The sequence below is a fragment of the Brachyistius frenatus genome, unplaced genomic scaffold (assembly GCF_029030835.1).
Source record: "Brachyistius frenatus isolate BFR_SWC_R1_liver_20210118 unplaced genomic scaffold, ASM2903083v1 Contig_109, whole genome shotgun sequence".
NCBI classification, from domain to species: Eukaryota; Metazoa; Chordata; class Actinopteri; family Embiotocidae; genus Brachyistius; species Brachyistius frenatus.
This window is the reverse complement of record NW_027210708.1, coordinates 689,378-704,704: the sequence shown is the minus strand read 5'-3', so window position 1 is coordinate 704,704 and position 15,327 is coordinate 689,378. Positions and strand designations below refer to the sequence as shown.

Sequence of the window (15,327 nt, the reverse complement as noted above, 5' to 3'; positions counted from 1 at the left end):
CAAAGAGTAAGATGGAGAGCTTGAAAGCATGAATGTTTTTATTTGAGTGATAAAAACATGTAAAGCACCGTATACTACCTCAACCTCTGGTCAGTTGAGGGAATTCTCAAAGAATAACATTATCAGGTTTTTATCACTCCAAAGACAAAAGGAACAAAATGGGCATTGTTGGAAAGACTATGATAATTGAACCCTTTGGAGACAACCACATACCTTCAATATCTTCAACAATCCAACATCCTCTGCTATGATAACATAAATTATGACTGTTAGGAGAATAATGAGAACTTCAGTACAATACTGTAGGCAGCATACCAACCGACAAATACCTTCTCAAGACATTACAGCAAATAAAAAGCAAAAATGTATATAGAGCATCTATTCATTTAAACACCATTTCTTATTTTTTTCATGAAACCAGAGACGAGCTTTCCGCTAGTCAGGATCCACTTTTATGAAATGTCTGAATGTTACACTGAAGAACAACGGGCCAGTAAAAACATTCCTCGAGTCAAACGTTTATCCGATAGATGTTTACAACAGGTTAAAATGACACGAGGGCAGATGCAAAACTCTGAATCAAATTGTCTTGTAGCCTGACTGATAGGTCACAGCTTACAGCCCAACCCAGCATCCCTGTACATCAGACAGTCACACAGGATAAGTGGCTCCATATTAAATGACGGCTTCCACCGTTTGCAGAGTGAATTTCAGCTTCTTGTACCCGGATGAACGTTTATGATCCCAAAGTGGCAGAACACTGCCATATAAAAAGAGCTTTATTCAAGAAGCCATCACATAGATGAACAAGTTATAGCTATAAAAGCAACATTTATTAATCATATTTGAGTGGTTTAGTTATTATTGGAACCTTGAGTACTTTTATCATTTTGTCTTTTTTCAGTTTTTAGAGATGGCTGCCTCGTCTATTGCAAACAGTAGAGGAAAGTAACCTGAACTTTACAGACATTGAAAGTAAAACTCAAAACTGGAACTGTATATGATCAAATAGTTAATTTGTTATTTTTCTATAATTAAAAAAATTAAAGAAAACATTAATGTTACAACATCAGTGCAGTTTATTGGTCAGAAAATCTGCCACAGATTGGCCCTGAGCGACTCAAAGATAATGAGTCCGTGAGAGTCTAAAATTCAATGTTTTTATGACAAAATGATTTTACAAATGAGGTTATGCTGACTTTTCATTTTGGACGGGCACAGTGTGGAAAACTTGATCAGGAGTGTACGTAGTGTTGATCCAATCCATCGTCAAGTTGGAGTTTGCAGACAGAGTCTCTGGTAAGGGCACGAGGAAGTGCACGCTTGCTCCAACAGCAAGAAGTCCAACTGCTGCAAACACAGTGAGTCCTCGCCTGAGGACGAGCTGGGTGGTGGAGAGACGGCTGCCCTTCAGCTGCTGGGCCACATGTCCACCCTGCGTCTCAGAGGAGTTCCCACCGTGCCACTCGGTACTCACAGACATGTAGCCGTCCACTGACTTTAAGGAATAAGTATCACATTTGTCATTACTTCAGTGGAAGGTCAGAGCAGGTGGTGTCAGACTTAAAGGATGTAAGTAAGGTGGCAGATGACATTTAGTATTTTCCTGAAGAAAATACTACACAGAACTCAAAATTTTAGTAATAAAAGAGTAGAAGAATATGTAAAAAGCTGTTTATACAGCTGGTGTTGAGAATAGTGTTCCACTTACATCCCCGTTGTCACCCACGGCGTCTGATACTGTCATGCGGATCTTTTTCTGAGCTCGTTTTACAGCCTGAAGAGAAGAAAACGCAAAAGCTAAACTTCCAGTTTTTTCCTATTCATACATTTAACAAATAATGATTGAAAGTGGCCCGATTTGTCTCAACGACTGATGCTGCGGAAATAAAACAAGTTATGTCATTATATAAACTATATACCTCCTCTGTCATCCTCTTCCAGTTCAGCTTGAAGATGACGGTGATGTAGAAGGTGGACTGCATGACCACGCAAATGAGCAGTCCCAGCCAAAACCCTGCAGAGAAAAAGACAAATTAGCCTGTTAGCAGCACAGCAGGCTTCGCTTCTGATAACCTGCTCTCCTGTGCAGCAATTTGTCTTGAATGAACATAAAAAAAAATTATCGCCTCATATAATTACCCAGAACTCTCAGTTTCGCAACAAACATTAAAATAACGCTCAGGGAGAGCCCTATGCAGTAGTAGCCCAGGAAATTAGCCACAGCTGGTATCTTCTGTTTGCCCGTGCCCAAGAAGATACCCGTGCACACACACTGGGATGGGAAGAAAACGCACATTTCACACATGACAAATACCTCTTGCTTTTGGCATCACACTATATTTGCTCTGTAAACAGTAAAAGGCTGGTACACTCACCACAAGGCCATCAAAGAACTGAAGGAAACAATAAGCATTCATCAAGTGTGAGATCAAACCAATGATCTTCCTGAAATGATAATTATAGGTTTTGTGTGTAGCAGCTGCATTGTAAAGGTGCGTGAGATGTGAGTGCAGCTGTATAAACTCACTTATCAGAGGTGAACATGAAGCCAATCACTGATTTAGTGGCACCGAGCACCAGACCTTCAACCACCGCAAAGCTACCTGGGAAAAAAAAAAAAAAAGGAGCTGTGAAATATGTCACACAGTACAGCATGTTGAATTTAAAAAAAAAAAAAAAAAAAAAAAAAACATCAATGATTTACTTATTAATATAGGATGCAACAACACAACATGTTTGGAACTGACCTGCAAGAGTGAGTGACATCTTGCTGGTGAGAATCGCCCTGGAAGTGTCTCCTGCACCGAGAGCATTCCCTACCCGGGCACACGCTGCAGCTTGAATACCGAGAGGGAACTAGCCAGAATTATGGAAACATAAAAAAACAAAAAACAAAACAAGTATTAACACTTAAACTAAGACTATAATATTTAAAAGTCATTTTTAACCACCTATATCTGAGATTTTTGTATAAAAGAAGTGGCAACACAGCAGTCAGTACCATGTAGGTTATGAAAGCCACCATTATCACAACATGTTGGGCTGCCAGCTCATCTTCACTCAGCATTCCTGATCAGTACAGACAGAGAAGAAATCACAGCCATTGCAGATTCATCACAAACTGTTTTGACAAAAGAAAGTACTGTGGCAATTGGCTTAAATATTGTAGCTTTGTTTGTGGCCCAGGTTTTATGTTAATAAGATAAATACAATTCTAAACTTTTATTACCTGCAAAAAATCCTCCAAACTCATAAACCCACCACTCGAAACAAGTCATTAATGTACTGGGAATTGCCAGTTTCATGTAGGAACCCCACTCATGCAGTGATTCTGCAGACCAGCCTGCAGGGGGAGAAAGGAGCTCATTTATGTAGTCTGAATAAGGGATGAGGAGAGTTCTGCATGTAAGCGCAGGGACAGCGTGAGTATTAAATCCCTCACCTCCCCACGTCCTTACATGGAGCTTCTTCCACCAAATGTAGGCAAACAGAAAAGCACAGATGTAAATCCAAGACAGAGTGTTGGCTAACGCAGATCCACTGTAAGACAAGCACACAGACATGCTGATAATCCAGCGTGTGCGTGTTGCATTTAAATCAGCTTTAAAATGTGATCCTGGGACGTGTGAGGAGACCTACCTCACACCCAGATTCAGCCAGTACAGACAGACGTAGTTCGTCAGTACGTTTGCTACGTTTGCCGCAGCAGCTGTGTACATTTGCGGCAGAATGATTCCCTGAGAACACACAAACACCACATGAGGCGAGGATACCCTTCTGAGTAAAGAACGATGTGCACGGGACATTACTGCACCTGGTTCTGCAGATAAGACACCTGAAGCTGATGGAGAAACATTGCCTACAAGACAAAGACGGATTAAAATTGTTGACAGGGAAATATCTCTAAAATGTATGGTGTTTGCACTAAAAGATGAGACCACTGACCGGCACTGCAGGAAGGAAGGCTGTAATGTACAGCTGGGCTATTCTGAAATGAAGAAGATGCATTTAGATCCAGTTCATGAAAAGGAAATGACCGTTTGTGGTAGTAAACACCGATCAATGCAACCACTTCAGGCTTATTTATTTCTACTGGGACTTAATGAACCATTAATGGCAAGAAACGTACTGTCTATGGGTGTGTGGGAAATGATTTCAGGGCAGAGATGAGAGTGGCTGTTCTGAGTCACAGAGTTTTACATGCCAGTTGTGTGCTGTTGTAGTTACCTGGCAACCTCTGGGTCCTGGCCCAGGCACAACAGGATGACCTGAGCGTTAATGAGGAGACCCCAGCAGGGCAGACAGAACAACAGCAGGATGATGACGCCCCGCTGGAGGATCACACCCACCCGCAGCAGGTTCTTCCCACCAAAAGTCTGCACAACAGCAAAGAGACAGTGTTAATCATTTCATAAGAGGGAGCAATGCATTATCTGGCGTTAAACTGAGGATCAGAAAAACCAAACACGAACCTGCGACACCAGAGTGTCACATGCCAGTCCAAGACCACATCCTGTCGCTGCAGTGGTAATGTTAATGGTCTGAAATGAATATATAACATGAATTCATCTCATGTTCCCCTTTGGGACTCTGACTCATCAGAATAAATATACTATAAAGTAATAAGAAAAAAAAAATCTGTTAGTGTGTTTATAGCTGTAATTTCCCCTCTGCCAGGTGCCGTGTACGCTTCACATGTCTCTGCAGCGCGCACATGGCCACTTACAGCAGAAGCTAATCCATAGCCAGCCATCACTTCATTTCCTAGGCGCCCACAGAACATTGTAACCACAAATGGAAGCAGGTAATTGAGGATTCGAGAGAGTAGCTGGAAAGACAAAGAGCAACAGTAAATGGGATTGCAATCAACTTGCAAGGCTGTCTTTGCACTGCTACAGCGCTGTAATTGTTTTGGCAGGTTGCAAACATGATTTGGATTTCTTTATGTTGACAGAACGTTTCTAAAATGTGGACACGGCGTCTATTTTTTTCCCCAGACAAAGAAAACACTCTCGCCAATCCTGAACCGTGTGAATAAACTGATTGCAGAAATTGGCCTTGAATGGTGTGCAAACAGATCCGGTCCTTACCAGAGGCCCCGTCATCCTCAGGATGTGGTACAGCTCCTCTCGGTGGCTCAGGGGGACCTTGTCGCGCACCCACCTGCTGCAGAAAAGCTTGTCACTGGCCCTCTCCATGTCTGCAGGACCGGACGCTCACGCAGGTTTCTCCACTGAAGAAACGGGACGGAATGTGTCTTTTATGCTCTCCAGGGACATAATTCTCCACTGTTATGTAAAGTATTTCAACATCCTAAAAAGTTACTAATTGATTCACTCCAGGTCAGTTTCATGTCTAAGGAAAAAAAAAAAAAAATCTGATTATGCAAAAGAAGTATATTACGTAGTTCATCATAAGTCACTATTTATGTGTTTTCGGTGAATACCAGTGGTCCACAGAGATGAAAGTGTAATTTGTCATTCAGTTACAATTATATTTAACTTTGCATGTCATTACATTCACTGCAAACATTGTCATGTGGCCAATAGTTCCCACTGCAGGAATCCCACTACATAATCCTAACCTGCTCTCATTGTAGCTCTGTGCTGTCAGATATGATATGTGAACAGACAGAAGGTGTAAAGTCACGATTATTCATAAAAACCTCTTGCATTTTAATAAGCAGCACGAGTTTCCTTTGAGGAACAGGAATCAGTCCAATAAACCTCCATGAATTCAGGGGGACATGTTCATTAAAGTGTTTGGAAATATAAAACATTACCATGTCATTTCGCTTCAGTGTAATCATAGTTAAATAAGTCAGCGATCTGGCAACACCATAATGAGATGCAGCCGTCTGATGCTGTCAGACAGAAAAGCCATTCAACTAGATGCGTGAGTCGGAGTGATAGCACACATCACCGCGGTTCAGCTTCCTGTTTCATGGATGGAGAACACTGCCACAAAATCTGGAGCATAAATCTCAATAGAAATGGAATTACACTCACTTCTGCTTCGTTCAAAGTGTTGTTTTTTTCAGAGGAGTACTGCCTCGAAAAGTAACCACTTTATACAACTCAAAAAGATGATTTCATCATTAAGCGATTCTGTGAGGTGATGATTATGTAAATCGTGGTGCACCGATGATTTCCACTGGAGTGAGCACGACATTAATACACAAACTTTGAAATTGTTTCCATGAACGCAAGTGAGTCGATTGCTTCTCTCATTGGACAGCTGACACAGAGACGAAGCCTTCTATTGAAGAAAGATCATCTTCACTTAGAGCACACCGTCTCTCTTTCACCTCCCTTTCATTGTTTTCTGCAGAAGGTGACAAAAAACATCCTGATTTTTTAGAGTCTTTCTTCTACAATACAAAGTAATGCAAATCAGCTGAATTGGACATTTTGAATAACTACTGTATATTTAAAAACTTGAACAACTAGGATTTTTCTTTTCACAAGACAAGATCTGATTTACTGGTCTCACCAAATTGTAAAAGGTGACTAAATTCTGGCAGTAAAAGTGTCTCTGAAAAAAATAAAAGGGAATGTTGAGGCATTTCTGGTCCTTCTGCGCATCCTTAAACAGGCTTTCAGTCTCACTTGGAGAGGCAATGAGCTCCCTTAAGTGTGACAACCCAAAGCCCTCTGAGCTTTATGTTGGCTAAATCAATGAGGCCACTGGAATGACTGCCTCGGATACCATGTGCTGCAGTGCCTGTGATTTGTATCTGTCACTTGTTATTTTCCAGATCATCTATTGCCTTTGTGTTTGCTGAGTCCTGATGGCACCTCCCATCTCTGCCTCTCTGTATTCCTGCAACGGCTTGTTTTATCTTGATATGATATATTGTTTGCTGATGCTCTCTGGGATTTGTGTGTCAGTGTGTAAACTTTACTGAGCGCATCAGCCAAAACTGCAACAGCTTAAAAACTTTAACCAGACCTCTGGCTGAAATTACTTAGCATAAAAATGGCATTGCATAATGTCAGAAATATTTAGCTCTTTGTTAAATCGTGTGTTTGTGTTTTCTGATCTCCGACCTCTAATACCATGGAGCAGTTTTTACAACAAGCTCTTTAACCCATACAAAAATATACGTTGTTTTCCTTTAAATACGAGTCAAAGTTTCTACTTCCTTGGAGTTGTGCAACCTTTGTCGCCATGGCAACTGTACCCAGGGTTTGAAAAACCACACTTGCCTCCTCTGAGGAATAACTCAAATTACTTGTATACATGTCATCTGAACAGCGCCAGTTGTCCTGGACACCAAATTGTCATTATTTATATGATTGCTGGATGTCGCTTGAATTTAAAATGTGAAAGTGGCTCGTAATAAGCTGCTCGCAGAAAAGACCTACAGAGTGATTTTTGAGGAGGAAAGTCTCAGTTATTGATGCATGGGTTGCTGTTCTATTTACCTGGTTTCAATTACTTTGCATGCGCACGAAGATGCATGGAGAGATGTAAAGATTTCTTTTGTTTGTTTACAAGAAATTCCAAAGGGCACCTTTCAGAAGGGTGGAATCGTTTTGTGTGTAACGTGCCTGTGGCAAAAGAAAGCACAGCTGAAAGCATCTATACTTTATACAGAAAATGGAATCTTACCCTTTCCGTTGCTGTTGTTGTTTACAAACTGGAGAAGTCCTGTTTGTTTTTGTTCATTTCAATTCATTTACCGTATTAAAATGTGACATTAAAAAGACAGAAAAAAAGCAGATGTCCAGATTTTTATTCCTTCTATAGTTTAATTCCTCTTTTTATCATGCGGCATGACAAACTCGAGCTCTGAACTCCACCAACTCGTTAAAAATGAATCTTCTTCATGTGCTTATTTGTGCTCATGTAAACTATAGCATCTCATTTTAAATAAGCTTCTTTCTAAAAAGCTGCTTTATTAAAAAAGAAAGAAAGAAAAAAAAAGAAGCATACACAGCATCGCTCCGGGTGGTTTACAAATCTTTGTATAAATATTTATCCCAGTGATGATATACATATTTGATACTTCTGAGGAGACACTGCTTTGCTTCTCCTTTAATTATTTGCTTTAATTCTGTCTTTTGCAATGCAGCAAGAAAAACAGATCGGTGTTAATCACCTACTGGGCTTACAACACTTTAGCTGGACAGCTTGAATAAAAGATGCCTGTATTTACCATCTAATATTTAAAGTGAAATAAAAAGCAAAGAAAATCGATTAAATCGGAGTGTCCTTGACATGCAGTAGAATCCTGTTACGGTGAGGAGACACACTGCTTCAGTGGAAATGGAGGATGCCTGTTTCTACCTACCTAAAAGTGCCTGAGCATAAAAAAGAGAAAAGGCTCCCAACAATCGTTTCCCCCGACACTCAGACCATTAAGTTCAGTTAAATATTGATGACTGGTTAATGTTGGCAGTGAAAGATGTGAACTCTGCTATGAAGGGACGCAGCCTGTCACATCTGATGCCACTGAGAGCAGTGATAGGTGGCTGCGGCATCTGACCCTCTCTTCCTGGGGGAATTTTCTTGTTCAAATGCAATCTACAGACTGTTTTTTTGGTGTGGTTTTTTTTTTTTTCACCTTTAAAGTATTCGAGGGCATCAGGTTTGCAAATTCTTCATAATTTCTTGTTGGCCAAAACAGGGTTTTTTTTTGTCCAAAGCTGTGTTGCAGACAAATATAACAGGATTTTGCATGTAAGTGCCTGAGCATCAAGCCAACGCTGGGTCCTTCAGGATTATTTTAAGACCTATTTCCAGTCTTGCTGCAAGTCATACCTTTCATCATTTCCTAGACTGTCATCTAGCATATGACTGTAGACAACTAGGGTCAAATGATGAACTACATCGAGTCACCCAACTCATCTCAAGACAAATGTACAGCTAGACAAACTACTTCATCAAAGTCACCAAGTATATGATGTTGAATAAAGGCTATTTTTTTTAAGATTGGCTTGGCAGGAAGTCAGACAGAAAAAAACAAAAACAGTTTTCAAAATAAAACACCCATGCGCAGATTCCCGATCGTACAACACATCTCTAACATCCCCGTCTAACCTCGCTGTCTTTCAATCAGGACAAGACATACATTCTACTTCTGCTTCAGGCATTTTCTGTGAAATAGGTACGCAATAATAAGGACTATTACTGTTTTTTAATGGCTAATACACAGTATGCTCTATAAACTTTGTCTGTTTGTTACAGCGTGCAACAGTGCACACAAAACAGACCAAAAAGAAACCGTTTAACAGTTTACCCACGTTAGAAGCACAAGATTCAAGGAAACATGATGAAATCAGGAAGTACGGTATGAAGCCGCACAGAGGACAGAACAAAATAGCGTGACAGATCCATCCAGGCAAGTTAGATTTCAATGCTCTAAATTAAACGAGTAAACCAAGCATAATATTAACAGTGAAGTGTTTCGTAGGAGCTTACAAGAGGTACATAAGCTGAACTCTCCTCACTGACCAGAAGGTTGTGCTTTGGTTGACAGGGCGTGCAGTGTTATTTACACCATCTGAGGCTATTCCTGGCGTCTGCCTTCAAGAGATCTCTCTCCATCTATCTGTCTAATTATCTGCCCTCGGCCTTCTCCCGACCGTTGATTTATTCAGATTTGAATGCCTTCCTCATCGCTGTCCTGGCATCCAGAAATCACCTGCCAGATCACACAACAAATTAAATACTAGCCTGCTCTTCTGGAATAACGATAAGGCTGATTCAGTTGTGCTGCTGCCGAGCAGAGCTGGAGGTCAGCTGGAGGTAAGTGTTAAGTTGCTGCTAGGTAACCGACTTGTTTTGTAGTGCAGAGCAGCTCACTGCATGAGCTCGGCTACGTAAGAATGAGTCTCTATATCACACAATCAGCGTGTTGTACTTTGTGAACAGTATCTCAGACTCTACGTACCTTGTGAGCAGAGCGTTATCAGTGACCCTCAGAATACCCTCACGGTTTTTGTTAATCAACTGTTTCACGTATATTAAACGCTTCTAATTGTGACTGTGTTTTTAATACAGGTGGTGAGGCCTTCCATATAATGAGCTTTTACAGATATCACTTCTTGCTCACTGGGTCCTTTCCTTTTCGATTTTCCGATCAGTTAGCAGATTATGTTGTAGGCTGGGTGTCAACCAGGTGTGTCCAGTATACAGTAAACACAGCCATTATGACTACTGGTTCAATTCAATATGGCCGAGATCAAATGTATGTTGAAGGGACTTGATTTTGTTATTATTATGACAAATGTGTGTATTTTTGTCTCCTTTCCTAAACCGTATGACTTTTTATGATACTGCAAATGAAACTGCTATGACCAGGAAAATGTTCAGACTTTTCTGTCAAAACGGAATCCCCATTACCATCAATTATAAAACTCAGTGGGGGCCCACGTACTATAACTTTGCCTTATTCATAATTAAGCCAGGTATTGGATTCAAATCAGATTAATCTCACAGTTCTTGATGCCTGTTCACAGAGACTATTTAGTGAAAGGTGAGGGAGTTGTTTGCTTTTATATTATCAACTCAAACAAAGTGTTTTTAAACCTATTTCGACTAGACATGAAGGTCTAAATAAGTTAGATATGGATATCTAAATAGGTTAATATGTTGCTTGAATAAAGACCCGATGCTGCACGTAAGCAGTTAGTGATGTAGAGCTTATTTCACATGTAGTTCTCCTGATACTTCAGCATTTGATTGGTGAAGCATTGAGTGTACACTCTTACGAAAGATCCTCGAAGGAAAAGTGTTGGTGTGAGTGCCTGTGTGTGTCACTCTGAATGAAGGTAAACAAAAACCATGTGGGTTACAACTCATCACTTATCTGACCTAAAAAATTCAATACCGATGGCCATTATCAAAGAAGAGTCATTGATGCAATGGTAGCTGGTCTGGACACACACACACAACAAGGCCACAGCTGTGCAGCGCATGGCACTTACTGATAGCACTTTGTAGTTTGGCTTTCTTGAAGAAATTGTATTTTCTTGATTCCTGTTGTTCTGGGTTTTGTACCCTCATGGTTGAAATGCACTTATTGTAAGTCGCTTTGGATAAAAGCGTCAGCTAAATGAAATGTAATGTAACGCACATGCCGCGCAGGCCGTGTATCCCAGTCCTAAGCCACAAACGTTAGCTATATTTTAAACTTTCACTGCAGGTGGCTTTAACTTTCTTTCATGTGAATCACAAAGCTTAATATAAAAAAAAAACCCCAAAAAAACCCAGTTCTTGCTTTTGCAGAGGAGCAATTTCTTTCCTGTTTCCTTTTCCTGTTTCCTGCAATAGTGTAGCTATTGCATCATAGCAACTGCAAGCCTATATATTTAGGCCTATATCATAAATATCAGAGCAGTTAACAATAGTCTCACCACAAGGTCCATATAGGCTAGTAGCAGTCCTGATGTTGTCATCCGCATCACATAATCTCCACTGACGGATGAAGTTTGCTAATTTTCCATGGATCTGTAAATCCTAATTTTTTTTTAGATTCCCAGAGAATGAAGTCCACTGACTTTGGTGAGCCTATTCACTCACTTCTTTCTTTTTTAACACCACCATAACGTTTGTTCTTGGTTTTTAGTAAAGCACCTTGAAAAAGTTATGATAAATTGCTTTCGTAATTCCTTAACTTTTCCTTTGATTAATCATCACGTCAAAATTTTGCTTCCTGCAGTGCCTCCAAATACCATTAAAAATAATGATATTCCCATTAGCCTCAGCTATACTTTGTGTAAATGCTAATTTACAAATGGTAGCATGCCAACATGCTAAAACAATAAGGCGATTACCTGCTAAACATCAATATGTTTCAGAATGTCTACCACACAACAATTTGTCAATCAACAGCCAAACTGAAAGCCACATTAGGTGCCACAAATCAGTGGCTCATCTTTCTCCATTGCAGTATGTGATAAAGCCCTGCATTACGATTGACTGTTTTGATTTCCAGCAATCGCATGCTTGAACCTATTCGTTGCTTTCACAGGAATACCACTCTGATCTTTGTGTGAGGCAGAATAAGGCCCCGAGCTCTGGCTGCCACCGTAAGTGTCAGCACTAAGGCCTGCTGGATGATTTATGGGTCAGATACTGTACCAAGAGAATGGTGAAAAGAAGGAAATCCTAGTGAGGATGCTAAGTTTGTCATAACCAGAAAGCCTTACAAATTCTAAGGGAATATTGCACCCTATTCTGATGCCCTAAAGTAAAGCACCTTGAAGTTAAATTGTTTTTATCGCAGGTGATTCAGCTTCCATCTCCATTGGTAAGGGGCATGTGGAAAACATTACAAGACACTCATGTACCTTTATTTGGGCAATAATGTAAGACGGACGGAGTCCAATAAACACAATAACAAACATCATCACAGAAGATCTGTACAAACCAATGAACTTTGCAGCAGTAAAACCAGGTGTTTTTTTGGTCATTGGTACAAAGGGAAATACTAAGACCAAAAATAAGACTACAAAATAAATAAAAGCAACAAGTTAACTTGCTACTCATAAAAATTGTTAATAAATGGCAAATTAGGTCAGCACTCAATAGTTAAATCATGACATTAAGAGATTAATAATATTTAAGGGAATATTTGGGTAACACTTAAAAGTAGGATAATTTAATAGTATATAATATATAGTGGTATTCTTTTGTTTGTCTTGGATATTGGAATTAATTTGGTATCCAATATAATGAAACTGGAATTTATATAGTTTCCCAGTGAAAGTCTGAGGTAACATCACATCATTAACAGTGTCCATGCAGGAGGCCCAAAAAGGAGGCTTTGCAGTTAAAAGTATTTTTACTGTTGAAAACTTTATTATTTACTATAAATTTAGGTACCCATTTTTGACTTTACTCGCCATGTTATGGATGAAATTATATTCGTGGAATTCTTTTACAATACCTGTTTACAAACAAATACTCTGTTGTTCATTTGTTTACCAGAAACATGACAACTGATAGCCATTATATACATAATATCAAATAATTAATATCATGCATCACCATTTAATCATTAGATCTTTATCTGCCATTTACTAACACTGCTGTGCTAAAATGATGCTTTAATATTTCACTCCTTCAATGTATCATCATGGCATTCAGAGTATATAGCATGTGTTGTACGCACCAATAGAATCACTTTAATTATTGTGTGCACGTGTTGGAATGATTATTTTGTTGTTTTGATTTACTATCTAAATGCAAAATGAAATCAAGTTGAGTATTACAGTATTGTTTGTACATTATATAATTACCAAGTAATGCTAATTGGTGCACTGCAATTACAGGGGCTGCACTACAGGGAATCATACATCCTTAGCAGTAATTAAATAGCTAATTACTGGGCCACCTACCGTGTACAGGAGAAGAACAGTGAAAGATAACTCCCACCTGGCTTGCACGTCTCACTACACTATTCAGGTTTGCAGTTAAAGCAAGACACCCCAAAAAACACACAAGCCCCCTTTGTTAGGTATAAAAACCTCAACTGTGAAAACCTCCAACACACTGCTCCAATGCAAGTCTATAAAAATAATCCATTCCCAAACACCGGCAGTAGTGAGCTACAGGGAGAACATGCAGATATGTTTCCACCGCCACAGAGGCATTTAATCGTCACAGCTGTCTTCATGTTGTCAGTAAATAGAACTATACAACAGATATTTAGACACTCCCACACACGTGTCAAAGCAAAATATCAACCAGATAAAATGCACTTTGTCATGAAGTACCAGTAAAACTTTGGTCAAACTAATTATTCTGTATCTCTACACAACATCAAATACAATTTAAGGCAAAAAATCAACCGTTCAACGAGTCAAACAACGAAAGGTTCCAAAACATACATTGAAAATATTTCTATTTACAATATTTCCTCATAGAAAAATATGTTCAACTTGCACATATCTTTAAACATGACCACAGTAAGACTCAAATCAACGTCAAGTGCACAAGACAGCATCAGATTTCATCACAAATCTATTGGTTCCAGAGCAGCTGTAATAAATGGATACGAGGGCATCCTGGTGGAGTTTCAACTGGTATTGTGTCTATTATTGTATAATATCCTGCAAGGTACTACCAAGCAACTAAACTACTGCCAAAAATGTCATTACATTACATTGTCATTGTAATTATGTGGGAAACAAATTCTGCTCACTTTTTACATCTGCGTCTATCAATCTGTAAACATATTTGATAAAATAAACATTTTCCGACAAACTATTTGTGTTTAATCTTTCAGTAGTTACAGTTAGCAACAAGCAGCAGCAGTGAACAATCTGCTGGAAAAACAACAAAAAAACTACAAATACAGAAAGATACAACTCTTTGTTTCTGGAGCCAAAATTGCAGCTAAATCAAGAACCACAATGGTGTAGTGCAAATGTGACCTCAGGGACCGAGCTGTGCACACCACAGCGCTTCCGCGGCTGCAGACCGGGTCTGAGGCGGCTGTCGAAAGGCATGTTCTGCCTGACTGGTTGAGGGGAAGGAAGGGGGGAAGTAAAGCCAACCACAACGTGAGGGAAAAATGGGAGTGACATAGAAGCAGAGGCTGGCATTCGGCGAGGTTGGTCTGTTTGGGGCTCCAGATTGCAAAAACTCATGTGGAGATTGAACCTGAATGTCACAGTGATTCTGTGTCCAGAGGCTCACGCAGGGACAATGTGTAATAGGTATTTACATCAGCAAAGAGTTAGCGCAGGAGTCACTCCACATGGCTGCCTGTCATCACAGCAGTCTGAATAGGACCAGGGCGTGGTGCAGTATCTGCTGCTCAGGCTGGGGTAAGGTCTCAAAAGCAAAGTACCCACCATCATCACTTTTTTTTATCCTCTGGGGAATGTGTGTGTGTGTGTGTGTGTGTGTGTGTGTGTGTGTGTGTGTGTGTGTGTGTGTGTGTGTGTGTGTGCGCACGCACGTGCACGTGCATAAATATGTGTGTATCTGAAGTACATTCTGCCAAGTTTACAATTAGACACAATTTCAGCTTTACACAGACATTCGCGGAAAATTCATTGCAATTCTCGAGCAAATGTTCAAACTTTACAAGACAAAGTGTCATCATCCGCTGAGCAGGTCAGGAAAATGGCAAAGTGTAGAGGGCCGAGCAGGAGGTAAAGCTGAGCTGAGAGGGACACCAGCAGAGGATCCAATGTACATGTACAGCAGGCAGAGGTGACACTGTCAAACGAGAGAGGAAAATTAGTCTCCGACAGTCCAGGAAAATTCAACACATCAATGAGCGCGTGTATGTGGTGTATCGGCATGTTTGTTTCCACGGGCTCTCAGAATGACACAGCTCAAATCACCGGAATCACACATACA

At 40.1% G+C, this 15,327-nt stretch overlaps 2 protein-coding genes across 5 annotated transcripts in view; both read right to left on the bottom strand.

The window, feature by feature from the left end:
- Window positions 1-1,143: 1,143 nt before the first annotated feature.
- LOC138628960 (multidrug and toxin extrusion protein 1-like) lies at window positions 1,144-5,201 on the bottom strand. Its single transcript, XM_069712382.1, has 17 exons — window positions 5,094-5,201; window positions 4,730-4,831; window positions 4,476-4,544; window positions 4,231-4,379; window positions 3,949-3,991; window positions 3,818-3,862; window positions 3,643-3,740; window positions 3,446-3,543; window positions 3,233-3,346; window positions 3,005-3,072; window positions 2,751-2,859; window positions 2,531-2,606; window positions 2,379-2,448; window positions 2,143-2,275; window positions 1,923-2,017; window positions 1,712-1,777; window positions 1,144-1,498 (listed from the first exon to the last, which is right to left on the bottom strand). Exons 1-17 carry the CDS (start codon window positions 5,199-5,201, stop codon window positions 1,190-1,192), a joined length of 1,752 nt encoding a protein of 583 aa, XP_069568483.1. The 3' UTR covers window positions 1,144-1,189.
- A 7,082-nt stretch (window positions 5,202-12,283) lies between these two features.
- pitpnm3 (PITPNM family member 3) overlaps window positions 12,284-15,327 on the bottom strand; it is an 86,375-nt gene continuing 83,331 nt past the window's right edge. For all 4 annotated transcript variants that reach the window (XM_069712374.1, XM_069712375.1, XM_069712373.1 and 1 more), the window contains one exon: window positions 12,284-15,183. The gene's annotated coding sequence lies outside the window, so the exon portion shown is untranslated. The remainder of the gene's footprint in view (window positions 15,184-15,327) is intronic.

Coding starts and splice junctions, on each gene's coding strand:
- LOC138628960 (XM_069712382.1), bottom strand. CDS start 5,201: ATGGAGAGGGCCAGTGACAAGCTTTTCTGCAGCAGGTGGGTGCGCGAC. Junction 3,544..3,642: donor TGGCTGAATCTGGGTGTGAG/GTAGGTCTCCTC, acceptor CTTGTCTTACAG/TGGATCTGCGTTAGCCAACA. Junction 1,499..1,711: donor CCGTGGGTGACAACGGGGAT/GTAAGTGGAACA, acceptor TATTCCTTAAAG/TCAGTGGACGGCTACATGTC.